This window comes from Strongyloides ratti, scaffold srae_chrx_scaffold0000005 (assembly GCF_001040885.1).
Source record: "Strongyloides ratti genome assembly S_ratti_ED321, scaffold srae_chrx_scaffold0000005".
Taxonomy (NCBI): Eukaryota; Metazoa; Nematoda; class Chromadorea; order Rhabditida; family Strongyloididae; genus Strongyloides; species Strongyloides ratti.
In genome coordinates, this window is record NW_020171513.1 from 58,702 (window position 1) to 77,939 (window position 19,238).

The 19,238-nt window shown below is 22.5% G+C and overlaps 3 protein-coding genes across 3 annotated transcripts; 2 read left to right on the plus strand and 1 right to left on the minus strand.

Moving 5' to 3' along the window:
* Window positions 1-283: 283 nt before the first annotated feature.
* On the minus strand, window positions 284-6,858 carry SRAE_X000219500 (Pecanex family-containing protein; the record flags this gene model as incomplete). The annotated part of the gene is made up of 3 exons (XM_024645007.1): window positions 284-427; window positions 488-688; window positions 739-6,858. 3 exons carry the CDS (start codon window positions 6,856-6,858, stop codon window positions 284-286), a joined length of 6,465 nt encoding a protein of 2,154 aa, XP_024499665.1.
* Window positions 6,859-9,583: 2,725 nt separating this feature from the next.
* SRAE_X000219600 (Bestrophin/UPF0187 family-containing protein) lies at window positions 9,584-11,200 on the plus strand (the record flags this gene model as incomplete). The annotated part of the gene is made up of 4 exons (XM_024645018.1): window positions 9,584-9,762; window positions 9,815-10,421; window positions 10,474-10,617; window positions 10,673-11,200. 4 exons carry the CDS (start codon window positions 9,584-9,586, stop codon window positions 11,198-11,200), a joined length of 1,458 nt encoding a protein of 485 aa, XP_024499666.1.
* A 5,169-nt stretch (window positions 11,201-16,369) lies between these two features.
* SRAE_X000219700 (GATA-binding factor C) lies at window positions 16,370-18,970 on the plus strand (the record flags this gene model as incomplete). Its single annotated transcript, XM_024645030.1, has 3 exons — window positions 16,370-17,257; window positions 17,771-17,896; window positions 18,482-18,970. 3 exons carry the CDS (start codon window positions 16,370-16,372, stop codon window positions 18,968-18,970), a joined length of 1,503 nt encoding a protein of 500 aa, XP_024499667.1.
* Between the last annotated feature and the right edge of the window lie 268 nt (window positions 18,971-19,238).

Below are 19,238 nucleotides of genomic sequence, written 5' to 3' on the forward strand. Positions count from 1 at the left end.
GTATATTATTACACAAAGTTAACTATTAGTTTGATAAGTTTTTTTACTTAAATTTTTCAACTACTCTCTCTTTTTCAATTACTTATAAAATTACTTCTTTTTCAACTCTAATTACATTACTTTAAAATATAAATAAAAAAAATTAAGAGAAATAGAATAAAAAAAATTTTTTTTGTTTATAAATTTATTTTAGTTTAAAATACACATATTAATAATAAATTTTTTTTTTCAAATATTATGCGTTGCGCTTCATTTAAATTACACAAAATTAAAAACATATAAATTAGTTATTATCCTTGTTTACCAAAATAATTCCTTCTTCAAGGATAGGAACATATACCACGTTTAAATTTTGATCATCATCCTTCTTTTCAATATCACTATCTTTAATAATTTGTAAATCTTTAACAGGTAACTTAATTTTAATCTTAAAAAAAATATATTTAATTATTATATTTTAATTTTATTTTAAAAAAAAAAAACATACTAAATAAATAAACCCAGCATGAGATCGATACATTGGATCGGGATTAAAAGGGCTCCATACGTGAACTATTTTTCCTATTAAACCGTTATTAGGAAGAAATGGCCAATTTTTAAGTCCACCAGAGAGACGCCATTCCTCTGAAGGCCATAATACAATATACCGATTAAGTGATTTCATTTTTTCATTTAAATGATCTTGAACCTATAAATACAAATTTTGGTTATATATAAACAAATATTAATTATTCTTACATATTTATTATCAACTATTTTAGCCCATTTTCCAATATCACGTTTAGATCGCGTTTTTATAAATAATGATTCATCATCATTTTTCACACCTATATCATTAATAACATTCTCCATATCAAATTTATCTTCATCTTTTTCAATAACATCAATATTTTCTTCATCTTTTTCATCCTCAATATTAAAACAACTATCTTCTTCTTTAGATATTTTAACACTTCCTGTTGATAAAACATCATCATCATCATCATCATCATTAACAGAATGATAAACTTTTGTTACACTATCTATTTTACTACCGGGAACTAATTTTAAAACAACATTTTGAACATTGTTACCACTTGGTGTCCTAACATGGTATGATGCTGATGGATATTTTTCTTTTGACTTATCACATATATTTATTTTACTCAATTCTTGATCATTTTTATTTTGTTTTATAACATTTTTACTATTATCAATAGATTGATGATCACAACTTCTATCACCAATAATAATACTAATTGGTTCACGACCATCAAAATTATTTTGTGTCATATTTGTACTATTACTTGTTGTTAACATATCCCTTACAAATGTTATACCTTTTTGAATAAATGATACAATATTATTTATACTAAATGATCCACCAAGAATTTCTTCTATTTGATGATGTGTTTCAACATAACTAGTTGTTAATGGTGATACATATATTGGGTATCCTATTGGTTGATCTGCTGAACTATTAATCATATTTCTTAAAACTTGTTTAGCATTTTGTATACTACCTCTTTCAGCATTCCTATTTCTTAAAAATATTAATTCTTGTTGTTGTCCAGCCCAAAATGCTCTAACACATTCTTTATTTAATTTTATTACTCTCATATTAAGATACATTTTATTTAACATTATTACTTTAAAATCATTTGTTCCATCATCAAAAACATGTCTCAATGCTAATAAACTTGGTATATTAGCCATAACAGCACTCCTCCATAATGGATCATGTTCATGTGATATAAATATTTGTTTATGATAATTACCTATTTTAAGATATAATGTTTCCATAATATCTAAATCATCTGATGATGCAAAATGATCTTGATGAAGTTTAAGTGCCATTCTAACAGCTGGTGAAATAACTTTATTTAATATTGATAAATCTTCAAAAACCCATTCATCTTGTGTTGCTGTTACACGAAAGTCACCCTTAAACATACTATGAAGTCCATGTAAAAATGCTTCAGCAGCAGTTGAATGATGACTATAAGCAGCTGATGATAAAATTCTTCTACCAACTAATGATAATGCAAAACAAAATGCTGTTATTAAATTTGTATCATTAATTGCTTTTGTTCCTTTAGGATGTTTAATACCAATTGTTTTATTAAGACAAAAAAGTATCCATTTTTTATAAACACTATTAAATGAAACTCTAGAAATACCACGTTTTCGTGTATCAAAATCTTCATCATTAGCAGAGTTAAAATGAAAAGAATCATCATCAAAGTAAAATGTTCTCATAATAACTTCTTTTAATGAATGTCTTATATTTGTATTTGATATCCAATCATAAAATTTTTTTGAATTTAAAGCATAATAAATTATTGATTTAACATATAAAGTAACAAGAAGTCTTCTAAGTTCATGAACTTGTAATAAATTTATAGCAGAATTATCAGTTATTGAATATCCATCAATAATATATTTTGATGCTGTTACTTCCCATGCCATCCATTTAAAAGATAACATTGTATTTATTGGTAAAAAACCAAATAATCCTTTAAAATAAAAACAGAAAAATTTTCCTATATCTGGTGGATCTTCACTAATTGCTTCAACTTCTCTTTGATGACAATATGTTCCATGAAATTCAAGACCACGTAATTGGAATGTTACAAAACCATTTCCTACCTCAATAACATGAACTAAACAATTCATATTTAATGATGTTAATAAAAAACAATCACCCTGTTCTACTTTAGAACCCCAACGTCCCATAGCTAAGTCACCGGCAAGATATTTTTGTAATGATCTTGTCATATGTTCATAAAATACAGCATTAAGATTTGAATCATCAACAGTTGGATTAGATTCCATTTGATCACACAATTTAGCATTTGTAAAATCATATTGTTTTGTATTATAATCTTTCTCCCAAAATTTAATTGGTCTCATGTATGACATTAAAAAAAATGATGATCCAAGAAATGGATTTAATGGTGCTGAAAGTATTGATGATATAAAAGTAACTAATGTTAAAAATCCAGAATGAGGAGCACTAAATGGTTGAACAAATGCATGAAATGCACTACCCCAACTAATTTGCCATGGTGCAATATATGCAAAAATAAAATCTAATTTTAAACGAAATTCTTGAATTTTGGGCCACATAATTGTTAATAAATACCATATAATAATTTCATTACCAAATTCACCATACCATCTAGAAAAATCATAATACATAAGAAGGTATGTAAAAAATAATGATGAATATAAATTATATGGTTGACTATAAGCTGTTCTTGAAATTTTAAATAATATAATAGTTGATATTATTGGAGGATAAAAAGGTACTTTCCATGTATATGTACTTGATAATGATGTTATTAGTAATGGATAAATAATATTTCTTTCAATAAATAATAAATATAGATGTATTTTTTCAAATAAAGTAACACCAGCTTCCTCTTTTGATTCAAATTCAAAAAATTCTGCTGGTTTAAAAATAGGATTTATTAAAACTTTCCATGGATTTTTGGCACGAAAATGTGGATAAAGGTAATGATTATAAAAACCTATAATAATTGATAATGATACAAATATCCTTTCTAACCATGGTTGAAGAATATGAAAAAGGAGTGTTGAATGGAGTGCAAAAAATATTAACATTATAAATGGCATTGAAAATAGATCATGTTGAAAACGTATACCAATAGTATTAAGAACATCATTAATATATGTATCTTTTATACCTTGAAATGCTGGATTTTCACCATCATCACCTAAAAGTTCTTTCATTTCAACATTTTCTGTAAATTCTTCTTTACTATCATTTATTATTGATGATGTATTAAAAAGTATATTACTTTTAAAACTTTTATTTTTATCACCTTTTTCTAATGGATTAGTATTTTTTCTATTTCTTCTTCTTCTACCATTTCTATTTCTTATTTTTATTCTTATTATTGCATCTCTTAATTTTTTAATAGGATTATCTTTTAAAATATTTTTTAAATATAAAAATATTAATGAATAATTACTTGAATATCTTGAAATACCATAAGAAAATGATATAATAGAAGCATTGTATAATGAAAAAAATAAATTATCAGTTGAATCTCTTGAGTAGTTGAATGCTAATATCGATAAAATTATTAATATACATAATGTTGTAAATGATCTAATAATTGAGATAATTGATGAATTAAGAGAAAATGTTGCTGTTCCACCAAAAAAATACATATCAAATTGTTCAAATAAATGCATAAATAATGTTGTAATTTGTGGTAATGTACCTAACATTGAAGCAAATGGTATAAATAATAGTAAATAATAAAAATATGAATTAATAAAGTATATTATATTATGAAAGGTTGTTTTTTCTAACCCGAATATATATATTGAATCATTTTCTATATAATTGAAATATTTTTTTGATATTTCAATATAATTTATACAAAGAAGTAATATTGATATTGAGGTAAAATAAAATGGTCTAGAATATGAAGCTATCCAATTAAAACCATGTACAGGTGATGATGTATCAGGTTGAACAGATTTTAATAATGAAAAATGTGCTCCAGCAACAACAAATGAATAAAAGTATATTGATACACCATTATATATATTACAATAAAATATTATAGATGTTAATATTGATATTACTCCAGCAATAATAATATCAATTATACATGAATATATATTTTTGTTTTTATCAAAAAGTGACATTATATATAATCTATCCATTTGTAATCTAATAGAAGGAAATTTTTTACAATATTCATTTTCTGAATTATTAGAATTACTGTTGGTAGTTGAATTTGTTGTTTTATGGATATGTAATAAACATTTGGGACAAAAACGAAATTCATAATAGTTTGCTATTCTATACCTTAAACCATCAGATGATTGTTGACGTTTTTTATTTCCTCTATTTCTAGTATTTTGAAAAGTTTCAATAAATGATGTTAAACCACGAAAATTAGTTCTAAATGATTGTTGATTATTAACAATTGAAGATAATGAACTATCACTCCTCCAATAATTATCTCTTTCTTGTTGATGAGTAGTATTAGTATACCTTTGATTTCCATCACAAAAATTATTTTTTTCAATATCGTCATCAGATAATGTAAGAATTGAATGTATACTAAGATGATCTGTATGTCTTGTTATTATTTTCTTAGCAATATTATGATGTTGAATTTTGACTCTCTTAGTTGATGGCCCATCTATATTATCATTAAAATTATGATTATATGATGATTTCATAAGATTTGTAATTATATTTCTAACATCATACTCTAAATCACAACCATTATTTTTTGTTAAATCTTTTTCATATTCAGGAACATCAATTGGTTGATATCTTGTTGGAAAATCTGGATATTGAAAATGAAATGATGATCTATTATTTTTTTTAATATTTTTATGTTTAACTAAATGTAAATTACCATCATAAAGTATTTTATCTTCTAATGATTTTTTTAATCTTAAATTATTACCTCCTTGAGATAATAAATTAATATTTGATGGTCCTGGTTGATCTGGATCAAGTATATCAGTAAAATCATTATTAATATTATTTTTTTTATCTTCATTAACAGTTTCAGTTGGTATTGTATTATGTATTTTTTGTATAATATCATTTAAAAATGGAAATGCTATAGGATATTTTTTTTGTAATGTTTCCATAAATGATATTATTTCACATTTTAATATTGTTGATTCTGTACATCCTTTATCTAAACTATTTAAAAAATCTATTTCACCTAAACTATTCAATGCTCTAACAAACCAATTATCTTCACTAAGTATTTCACCTTTATTTAACATTGTTGCTATTTTTCGTTGTTCTATTGGTAAAACATCCATTGCAAAATTAATATCAACAGTCTCAGGTATCCATTCACCTTTTGATCTTCTTTTAATTCTTGATGGTAGTAATAATCTTTTAATATTTTTATCTTTACATTCTTCTTTTGTTTCATTTTTTATTTCATCACATGTTTCATTAAGCATTTCTGTTATTGTTATTGGAATATCATCATAATTTTCTTCTTCATGTTTAAATTTTAAATTTTCTCTTTTTTCATTATTATGATTTTTAATAGATGTTTTTGGTAAATATAAACTATATGTTCTTCTTATAGCACTATTATCATCATCTGGTAAATGAAATATACTTTCTGCTGGATCAGAAAATTTTCTTTCTTTTATTCTTTCATTATCTGATATTGAAAGACCAGAAGGACCTGGTGTTGAAGAAATTTCTTCAATCTTATTAATTGGTGTAATATCTTTTGATATATTATTACTATTATTTTGGGATTGATTAGGATTTGAAAATTCATGAATTGAACTAGCTCTTGTATTTCTATTATTATATCTTAATTGAATATCATCTAAGGCATTTAATGTTGCAAAATTTCTTTCTCTTAAAGCATTAATTTGTTCAATAGTTTTAATAGGAATCATTAAATCAACCCGTGGATTAGATCTTTTTCCTGGTGGCATTGAGGTCCTTCTTGATGTTCTACTTCTCCTTCTAACAGGCTGTTTTATCATATTTTTAGTTTGAAGACCATTTTTAATTTTTTTAGTTTTTCTTTTTACGACAATACTTTTACATGGTTCATTATTATCAAAAATTGTATGAAAATGAAATATTGTAAATTTAATGAACAGAAATAATATAAAAATTGTTCCTATATAAAGAATTATAAAATATATACTATTATTATAAAAAAAACCATTAATATCTGTTAAGTTACTGTCAAATAAATAACCTAATAAACATGGTGAAATAAATAGATATAACCATAAATATAGATGTAATGTATTACAAAATTTTGAACTTGCTGGATCGTAATACCAACCACCTGTTAATGAAGCCCAGAATCCTTGACGACATACTTCCATAAAGTGTTTCAAAATCGTCATAGCCTGTCCAAAAAGGGCAGACTATATATAAATATATATATATAATAAATATATATATATATTTATTGATAAATAAATTAAAACTGAAATTTGAAAATAAAATTGATAATTTATATCTTTTTTTTTCGTTATATTCTTGAGACTTAGTAATAATAATTGTTAAATATAATTTCTTTGTAACATGCTGACTAATAACAAAAAAAAATTTAATAATTAGTTAGTAGAAAATATATTGAGAAAGATAATTAAATGATAATTATAAATAAATAAAAATGTTTTTGTTAACTTGACCTTTCTGTAAAAATAAATTATTAAAAATTTTGAAATATTTAATAATAATTAAAAATAATAAAAAATATTATAGAATTAGTTATATATTATACTTGTATTTTAATAATAATAATGTACATACATTTAAATATAATGTATATGTATATATATATATATATAAAAATGGCACTATATAGATTTTTGAATGACGAATAATATATAGAGTTTATGACAGTTATATGTTTTATTTTTAAATATTTATCAGATATACTATAATTAAGGATGTTTTATTCAGATAAATATATTTCTTAAGGATTATTATATTACATTTTAACAAATATACAAACATATCACGTACGTATCTTAAAAAGAACTGCTGTTTACATAATTTGGAGGGATGTTTAGTTGGAAAGTAAATGACTTTTTGAATATATAACAAATATGTAAAATGTTAACCATTATTTACTTCCTAAACTTTTTTATATTTTTTTTTTTTTATTAAAAGTATAAAAAAAAAAAGTAATAAAAAATTTTTGTGATAGAAGGAGATAAAATGACGTATTATAAAGAATGAATTATACAAAATGTCTCTGGTGTAATAAAAAAAAATAAAACACTCAATATAGTTTATTTTTATAAAGTTAAAAAGTGTTAGTTATACTTTGAGACATTTATTATATTAAAAAATAAATTTATTATTTGAAATAAGAAAAATTAGTACATTCATAGAAATATAGTATATAAATAATAAAGTCATGCTAAAAGGTCTTTTTAATTAAAAAAAAATGACTATTTTAAAAGAACAAGATATATTACAACAGTAAATATATAAACATTATGTCTACATAAAGTATCAACAACCAATTTTATGAGAAATAAATGTATTTAATATGTTAGATAAAAAAAGGAATATAATAGTTAAAATGGACTATAAGAAAATAATTTTTTTTAAAAAAAAAAAAAAAAAATATTCAATGAAAAAAAAAATCAATAGTAAAATTAACAATAGCAGGAAAAAACTTATTTATTAGATAAAAAGTTAACTTGTGTTAAAAAAAAATGAGATGTATTTATACTTTTTTCACATAAATTTATACAACCTTTTTATTAACAAATAATATATACTTCATTTTATGATTTTTCTATTTAAATGTTATATTACCTGTCTAGATGGTTCATCTAAAGAAGAAAAATATTATAATTAAATTATTAATATAAGAAAATGAAATACAGTTTTAAGAAATATAAATTAAATAATATACTATATTTATTTTAAACATTTATTTTTTTAACTTTAAAAATAATAAAACTTTTGTTATGATGTGAAAATGTTTTCTTTTTTTTTTCCTCTTAAAACAAATAATGACAATAAATTTAAAGAAAGAATTAATTTATTACAGGAGATCAATTTACATTGGTATGATACATTTTCATTTAAAAAGTTTTCATTATAAATATATATTTATATTTAAAATTGAATAAAATTACAAAAAAAATTTTTTTTATTTATGTTAGAATAGAAACCAAGAGGTCAAACATAAATTGTCAACCATTCTTCAAATGATTATTTTTTGAATGATGAATCAGGGGGCAACTTTTTAATCAAAAGATACATTTCTAATAGTTAAATATCATATATTTTAATAAATACAATAATAATAATCTTTAAAACTAAATGTGAATAGGCAAATATATTTTATTAAAAAATATTTAAAGTTAAATTAATAAAAGAAAAAAGAATTTTTTTGTTATTTTAATTGAAAAAATCAAATTATACATTAATATATATTATTTTTATATTTAAAGAAATAAAAAGTAAAAAGCACCTAAATATAAAATAAGAAGATTAATTTGTTTATTTTTGCTTAATAGAATACTTTCAAATCATATCAACATTCTAAGTTTCCATAAAAATATTTTGAATTCTTTAACATATTTTTTCTTAATTGTCTTCTACACTTTTCTTTTTAATATTTAATATTATTTATTTAAAATAATATATATGATAGAATAAAATACATATTTTTGTAAAAATAATTGAATATTAAAAAAATGACATTATGTAATTTTGTTTTAATACTTTCATTTACATTTATAGCTTAATCAAAATGTATTATTGATATTATTTTTAGCAGTATTGTATATATATATGCATATTTATATTCCATGATAGTGATGAAGAATATTTAATAAATTCAAGATAAAAGGTAGAAAAATGTTATTATAATGTTATTTTAAGAACAATCATAGATTATATATATGTATATATATGTTACAAAAAAAAATAATAATTTACAATCATCTTTAATGTATTAAAATATTATTATTTAATATATCATTTTACATGATTTTAAAATTTTAAAATAAAATATACTTTTATCCTTTTCATAATTTTACTTTTTTATCCTTCTTTAAGTAATAACTTTTTTTTAGTATGACAGTTCCGTATGCTTGTGATGTTGCTTCTTCTGATAAAATTGGTATGCTAAAAATTCTATTCAAGTGGAATGGATCTATTTGGAAGTCTGTAATCTTAGAATTGTTTGTTTTCATGATAGCATACGCTGGAGTTGCTGTTTTGATAAGAGAAATTTTAACAGATACTCAACGAATGTAAGTATTAAAAAAAAATAATATCAAAAAATAAATAATTATTTATTTTTAGAAAATTTGTAGAGATAAGATCGCAATTGTCAGAGTGTCTTAAACGTATTCCATTAGTTTTTTTACTTGGTTTCTTTGTTTCTGTTGTCTTTAATCGTTGGGTTGACATGTTTAAAAAGATAGGTTTTATTGATAATATAGCTTTAATCTTGGCATGTCATATACCTGATGGTACTCATGAAACACATCAAAGAAAGAGAAATATTATAAGATATTGTGTTTTATCACAAGCTTTGGTTTTTCGTGATATTTCAATACAGGTAAAAAAACGACTACCAACAGATGAATCTTTAATTGACTCTGGATTGATGACACGTCAAGAGTATCTTATTTATAAAAAAGAAGAAGATAATCCTAAATATTGGATGCCTATACAATGGGCTATGGCTGTTTGTTATGATCTTAGATATAAACATAATGTTATAAAAAGTGATCCAGTTTTACTAAATATTGTTGATAGGATTAGAGATTTTCGTACTGATTTACAGGGATTACTTTGTTATGATTGGGTACCGGTACCTTTAAGTTACCCACAAATTGTTTATCTTGTTGTTAGAGTTTATTTTATTATTTCTGTTTTTGCTAGGCAAGGAGTTGACCGTGATAGGGTAAGATGAATTATTTTATCATATCATATTATGAATTTTTTTATACAAATAGATTGATCATTATGTACCTTTTATGACAATACTTGAATTTTTATTTATTACTGGTTGGGTTAAAGTTGCTGAAGCTTTATTAAATCCTTTTGGTGAAGACGATGATGATTTTGAAACTTTTTGGTTTTTGGAAAGAAATTTATCTGTATGTTATAAATTATTTTTTTTATTATTTAAAAAAAATATATATTTTTTTTTAGAAAGGTTTAGAAATTGTAAAATGTAGAAGTGGTCCACAAAATGATCAAGAGGATGTATTTGATGAAACAACGTTAGCAAAACCATTTCCTGTTAAAACTAAATGTCAACCAAGAAGAAATGTTCATCCTTATAAAGGATCAGCAGCTATGTTAAAGTTAGAACAAACAGCAAATGATATGAAAAATATTGTTACTGGATCATTATTTAGTCATGATAATAAAATAAGCCCAATAGAAACACATCTTAAAGATTCAATAAAAAGAATTCGCAATATAAGTTCATCAATTATTGAAATTAATGAAAATGATCATCATAATTTAGAATCAAATTCAGTTCCACAATCTCCAACTATATTAAAAAAAAACTTGTCAAAAACAACTGAAAATAATTTTGATCTAGCAATATCAGATAAATCAAAAGATTCAATTATTAAAAGTGCTTTACCTCTTTTCACAGTATTAGAGAACCAATCACCAATGAATACTAATATTGAAACTCATGATATAGAAAGAAAAAAGTCGGCATAATAATAAATTGAATAAATTAATATTTAAATTTCTATTTAACTTACAATTTTATTTAATTAATCAAATAAAATATATAATTTTTTTGCAAAAAAAAATATATGCATATGATTTTTCTTACAATTTTTTTTTGTGTAATTTTATTGTATAACATACTGAATATGTAATGAATTTTTAAAATATTTATCCGACATTAAGTCACTAACAAAATAATATTTTTTAATTTTTTTTCTTCTAAATTAACATTTGTAAAAGATTTGAATATTGATATATTGTTGATATATTTATTGAAAATTCATGTTCCAGATATCAAATATACTTTTTTATTAGTGTAATTAAATTATTTTGAATGCTCATTTTAAAATTACTATAATTGATGTCAAAAACTTTTTTAAATACATCTTTAATGTTCAAAAAAAAAAAATTAATTATTAAAAATGTAAGCAAGATTTATTTATAAAAATCTTGTTTTACAATATATATTATATATTTTAACTATGAGTTCCCTATTATATACAGACAAATGTAAAATATGAAGTTTTTAAAGGTTTTTGTAAACAAGAAGTTTTCTTTAATTAAATATTAATGTGTTTAAATGATCATTGGAATTGATAGTGATCTAACAAGTGTCATGTCCTGTTTCTGTATAATTTTTTATGAAAGGCGGTGAACACAACATATTTGGAGCGGAGGAATTTTACATGCCTATATACTTTACCTCATGAAACAGATAAGAATCTGTGAATATGATACTAATATATGTTTATACACAACAATGGCCTTTAATTTACTTTGATATTTTTCAGTAAAAGAGACAAATGAATAAGAATTACAACAACTTAGCGGCGCTTAACATGACCGAATGATTAATGGTACTTTTTATTGACATAGTAGTCAACATGGAGATTGACACCTTAAAATATTTTATATATGTAGTTAACACACATACAAATTTTTATTACATATATTTACAGTACTTTTAATCATCATACGATGTGATATAAACCTGTGACAATTTATCAAATTAATCACTAATTAGCTTTTATTACATATAAATGTTTTACCTTTTTTTTTTTAATAAGATAGATTTAAAAGGTATATAAATATCAATGATAATTGATATAATTTTATAGTATTATGTTATTAAGCGGTATAAAAAAAAACAAAAGAAAAGTTAAATGATGGTGTAATGTTGAGAATGAATCAAAAATTTTGTCGGTTTTATAATTATATAAAGGTAATTTGTTAATTGCAACATTTATAATAATTATTATCTTTATACCTGACTTATGATTGGCAGTATTCTTGTTATTATGATTAACAAAAAGAGGAAGAATAAACTTTTTTCTTTGTCTAAGGTAAATACTATAATATTAAAAAAGAAAAAAAAAGTATTACCGCGTTTGAGAAAGATGTTATCATTAAAATTACTAAAATATATTTTTGTAAATATTTTCTATTTTATTATATAATGTAATCATTCATTGAGAGATGTTAAAAAATCTGACACTCATCAAAAACTACATTAAGAAATGGTATGATTAAAAGATAAGGCTTTATAAACTGGAGTATCAATTTGACACACGTCTATAATATCCTTTATTCCCTATTGCCACATTCCCTTTTGACCTTTTCTTTCTTGATTAGTGACAGATTCTGGCACATTTATACAACCAGATTATTATAATTGTTTTTGGTGTTTTTAATACTACCAGATACTCTTCACAACATCATCTAGTGATATTAGACATTTTACCATCATGAAATAAAAGAAGCCGGCAAATCTCATTACTTTGAACAGATTCGCACTATCATTCTCTATTATTTGTTTTGCCATTCATGATACTTTTGGGATTTGAATAAGACTACTTTGACAGCTGATGCTGACGGAGTTGTGATTTAAAAAGAATCGAAATATTTTGTATTAATATTATGTACGTGTCTTAAATTTATAAATATACATATAAATCCGTTAAACTGTGATAATAGATGAATTAAAACCTGGAAATCTCATGAGTAAACAAGTCGGCATCTTACGATAAAAAAAATTATACTATTTTTATATAAAATATACCGTATCTTTTATATTATATAACAAATGTCAATTTTATTCATTCAATTCCAGTAAATATATATAAATATATATATATATCTTATCTTATTGGTTAAAATAATAACAAAAAAAATTTTTAAAATATACATAATATATATTTTAAAAATAATATATGGTATAAACATTATTTTTACAATAATAACCGATAAAGTGTTACTATAACTTAAAAGAAAAGAGTTAAAAAAGAACTTTGACATTTTATTAATATTATAAAAAGATCTAATAAAATGATAAGAAAATATATTAAAAAAGAGATTTGATCAGGTAAAAAAACCATTAAAAAGGTGAATTATGAATAGCTATTCATCATCCAATTGTCTCGTATTTTAACATTTCTGTCAAAATTATATAATATGTCAAAAGTTTATTTTTTTAATGAATTATATTTACATTTAATTACACTAAACAACAACTTTAGGTCTATTACAACCAATTAACAATCATTAAAGTGTCAATGGCTAACACCTAACTATATATCGTTAATAATTGTATATTTATAATATTTATTAAAATATAAATAGTTTTCTCAAGCTAACATATCATTTTACAATATATTTATTACTTAATATTAATAATTAAAACTATAAAAATATATTAGGTTAATCCAAAGTCACTTTTTGCCAATTTGTAAACATTTTTAAAGTAATGTCATATAAACAATAAAAATAACAAATAAATAACTTATCTCAATGTAAAATTTGGATAAAAAGTTTAACTAAAATGAAACACAATTAATCTCAATTCATTTTATTATATGAGATTCTATTCTTATTTTAGAATGGGACATTAATATTATGTTAAGCACCATGGGGTGCCACCGAATGCTCCAACATATGGAGATTTGTACCAAACAAACTACAAAATGTCCATATAATAAAAGAAAAAAAAATTAAGAATTGAGGTCTATTTTTTTTTCCTTAAGGTTTTTAATCAGTCAATTATAAATAAAATTAAAAATCGGTTTTTTTTTTTAAATTGATATTTTATTATGACATATGGAAGTCAAACACCTTTTTTATTTTAATGACAGTAGCCGACTTCCTTAATTTAAAAAACTCCTTAAAGAGATAAAAGTTTAATAATAAAAAGAACTGCCAAATAATGATGACGGTAAGTTCAAAATCAACAGGCGGTATACCTAGAGTTAGGTAGCCAAGAGCTGTTACATATTTTACAATAACTTTTATAAAAGATTTTCAGCCGTTGACAGTCTTCTAAAACTTAAACCCTCCAAAAACTTCAATTTAAAAAAAATATTAACCGACAGGTGCTGAAGGCCTTAAACACACGTACTGTAACCTGATGTCGTTTTGGTTGTCATCAGAATCAGTAGTTAACTAACTCTCTCTCTCTTTATAATAAAATATAAGGTGATAAGAATCAAATAGATTTTTAAAAATTTGACACAAGAGATGTAAGAATTTATTTTATTTTCCATTTCTTAAAACAATTTTAACCTTTTTATAAATAAATATATGTGCCATAAAATATACATGTACAAGAAAATGTTATGGTAAATAATAAAATAATAAATATAAACTATGATTTTTTTACTAAAAAAAAATGTAAATAAAAAAAAGTTTACACTCTCATTAACATAAAATATTTTACAACATTATGTAAATTTTATGTGATGAATAAAAAAGAAGTTTAGGGAACTGTCTTACTTATAAAGTACAGATTTTTCATTAAATAAACATTAGATATTACAATTAATCTCTATCTTTATTTTAAAATAATATATATTCAACAAAAAAAATCAATTTATATATAACTAAGTTACTGACTCCACTTTTTTTTTTTAATATTAATTAGTATGAAAAAATGAATATTTAATAAGTAGATGTCTATGTAGTTAAATATATATTTAATTTATAATAATAATAATAATACTATTTGACAAATAATTTGTCAAAATATTAAAATTTTTAATGATAATGTAAAATATTTTTAAAATTTTAAATAATACTTATTTAACATCGTTACAACTATTTAAGCAAGTATAAATAACATAAATGAGACAATTTTTCTATTTTTACTTGATTATCCTAAGATAATCAAATATTTTATCTTTTTTTACCACATTCAACGTATCAGTTGATAATCATTCTTTACAATCACTTTTTTTTTCTTATTTTTGTATTGTCAGAACAACTTTTATTTTTTTATTAAACATTAGATTTTTACAAATGATAGTTATCAATGATATTGTTTATTTGTAGTAAAAATTTTTTTTCTTTAATATTTAATAATGTCTATCGATTATATCACATATTTATAATTGTTAATATAAGTTATTTATTATGGGTAATAACATAATAATTAAAATAATATATTATTTTTTCCTTAAAGCATAAAACAATTAGACTAAATTTCATGGCATACTTTAGGAATTTGACAAATTTTTGAATCCTCCTATTTTTGAATTGTTTATAATATATATATGTGCCCTACTAAAATCTAATTAAAGAAGACATTTAAAACATACTTTCTTAATACTCCAATTGGTTAAGACATATCACCAGCAACGCCCATCTTCTTTAATCGTTATGTCAAAAGGGAGGGAGATTATAACATTCATTCATCCTCTTTTTTTTACTAAAAGGCCTGTTTTTCTTACAATTAATTTATAACTGATTCAGAAATCAAATCAAGAAGCCTTCTCGAATATTAGGGATATCTATTATTAATATATATATTTTTTTTTTCAACTTAATATCATCATATAATATCTATTTAATTTATTTTAACTTCTTTTTTCATCTGTCTTTTGAAAAATGTTTTATATATATATGGATGTCTATAAATGTATATATACCAACTATAAAAGTTATTTTTGTTAATTTTAATTTTATCTTATGTTCCTATCTATTATATTAAGTATATTTTATAACTTTTATTTTTACCTTCTAAATTTAACCTTTTTTTTAATGTCTTTTTTTTTAGTATCTAAAATTTGATATTAAATTTTTATCAATTTTATTAATTGCAATAAAAAAAAAAGTTAACCAAAAATAGATAATATAACTTTTGGTTTATCCTCTTTCTTTTTTTTTGTAATGGAATTTAAAAATTTTTCTAATACTTCATCACAATCAACAGTAACTGAAACAGCACATTTATATGCTAATTCTAAAAGAGAACATAATCAAAGTTCAGAACAAAATACTTTAACTTCTGGTACCACTAATTCAATTACCGCCCCCACATCTGTTAGTAATAATAGTCGTGGTATTGAAGAAGGAAATATTTTTTCACCCATCAAACCAGCATCATTTTATAATCAACATATTATGGGATCAAATCCATATTATCATTCTCTTCCAATAACAAAAGTAGATTCATGTTATGAAAATCTACCTTTATCAACTGCATCATCGCAATTTCATACACCTCTATTTCTTCAGTCTTGGAGTTATGCTAATCCAACAACTAATACTAGCCCATCTGGTGGGACACCTTCTGGAGATTTTGAGAGTATTCAACATCAAAGCTTTACCTCAACAATAAATGAACAACAACAGCAACAACAACAACAACAGCATAATCAACAAAATCATTTTTTTAATCAAACTGGATACCCAAATTATAATAATACTAATACATACCAAAATTCTGATTATTATTCTTCTCTTCAAAATGCAAATATACTAGCTACACAAAATCGTCTTATGAATATATCAATTAATTCATCACCAAATTCTTCTAATGAATCAACATCTACAAATGGATCATTATGTGATACAGCAAGTAAAGTATCCTCAAATTCTTCTTCATCAGGAAAAAGTAAACCAAAAACAGAGAATCGTGAATGTGTTAATTGTGGTGTTACAAATACACCATTATGGAGAAGAGATGGTACTGGACATTATTTATGTAATGCTTGTGGTTTATATCATAAAATGAATGGACATAATCGTCCATTAGTTAAACCAAAAAAACGACAGGTAAGCTTTAATTTATTTTATTATATATTTTATATAAAAATATATATTACATATATATATTTTTAACTCTTTTCCATATTGTTATCCAATAAATCATTGCGCAACTGACAAATTATCCTTGATCAATGCGATCAGTTACCTATATAAAACATTTCCTAACACATAACTTGCCAATCACCTTCCTTCTACATCAATGATTTACCGGGTCCATAAAGAGTAAACTTTTTAAGACGGGGTACTTTTTATTGGAGCTTCATAAGAATCACTTTGTCCTCCAAATCTTTTAAATTATTGCGCATCAAAAATATAGTTAGATATTGTATATAAAGAAATATAAAAGAGTATATATAACATGGAAAAAAAAAGAAGAAGATTGAAAGGTTTAAAGAGTAATAAGAATTCATTATATTATAATTAGAATAGCGCTTCTTTAATTTTTTTTCCTCTCTCATTATTCTTATATGATCTTATCACAAAACTTTTAATTTCCGCTTCAATTTCCTTACTTTATAGAATACTCAAAAGAGGACAGGAATTGTATGTGTAAACTGTAACACTAATAATACAACATTATGGAGAAGGAATGGAAACGGTGAACCAGTCTGTAATGCTTGCGGCCTTTATTATAAACTTCATCAGGTATGTTTTTTATTAAAAAAAATAATACATATATATTATTATATATTTTTTATTATTTATCATTATCTATATATATATAATATATACATACTAAATATTATATAATATAATATCATACGGTAAATAAAAATATACTGTAAGAAAACTTGCTTTTTTATTTAAAAACAAAAAAAAATAATAAGAAGAATAGATTGTTTTTGTTATTTTTTAAAAAAATAATAATAATTGTTGGTGAGATATATTTTTTTTTATTAATTATAAAATGTGTCAATGAATAATTATTAAAGTTAATTAAGAAGATTATGATACTAGAAAAATTGATACATTTAACTCATTCATCAATTACATCATCACATCAAATCTTTTACTTCTTAAGTAATTGAGAGTTATAATTAAAGGTTAATCTTTAATTATAATTAAACTGTTGCTTTTATTATTTTCCTCTTCTTTAACATATCAACATTTTGTATAAGATTTATATATTAAACTCCATAAACAATATATCAAGGTCATTTATAACACATTATCTTTATCTTCATATCCAAAAAACTTTGATTATTGCATATTAATAATATATTATTATAGATTCCTCGTCCAATAACAATGAAAAAAGAAGGTATCCAAACACGAAATAGAAAGATAACACCAAAAATGAGTGGAAAATCATCTTCTAATAATGATATATCATTAAAAAAAGATTCATCAGGATTATTTAATAGTAATGATATGAATTTAGGAATTGGTATGGATTCAACTGTTCGTGGTTTAACATCAATGACAAACAATTTTGTTCATGCTAATGGAATAGGTGGAATAGATCAACATTCACTAACAACATCATCAAATTTTTATGATATGTTGAAACCTCAAAATAATCCATCACCTGTTTCAAGTAATCGACATACTCCATCAAATATTAGTAGTATAAATAGTGAAAATCATGGTTCAAGTCCATTCTTATTATATAATAATGCTGTTAAAACATTCCAAAATCATTATCAACCAGCGGCAAATTATAATATACCCCAAGCATCTACATATGCGCCACAATTAATTTTTAATGCTACGGCTTAATTAGAAGTATATTTTATTAAATGAAAAAGAATTGAAATATAATAATAATGCAAAAAAATGAAGAGAAACAACAAAAAAAGAAAAATAAATAAATTTATTTATTTGTTTTCTTTTTTTATTATTAAATCAATTTAACATATATACAAGAGACGGGATAAGATAATTCATTAGAAAATATTATTAATAATTTTCAAAATAATAACAAAACTTTAAAATATAAAATTGTCGGTGTAATTATTACCCATCAAACAAAAATATACTATTAGAG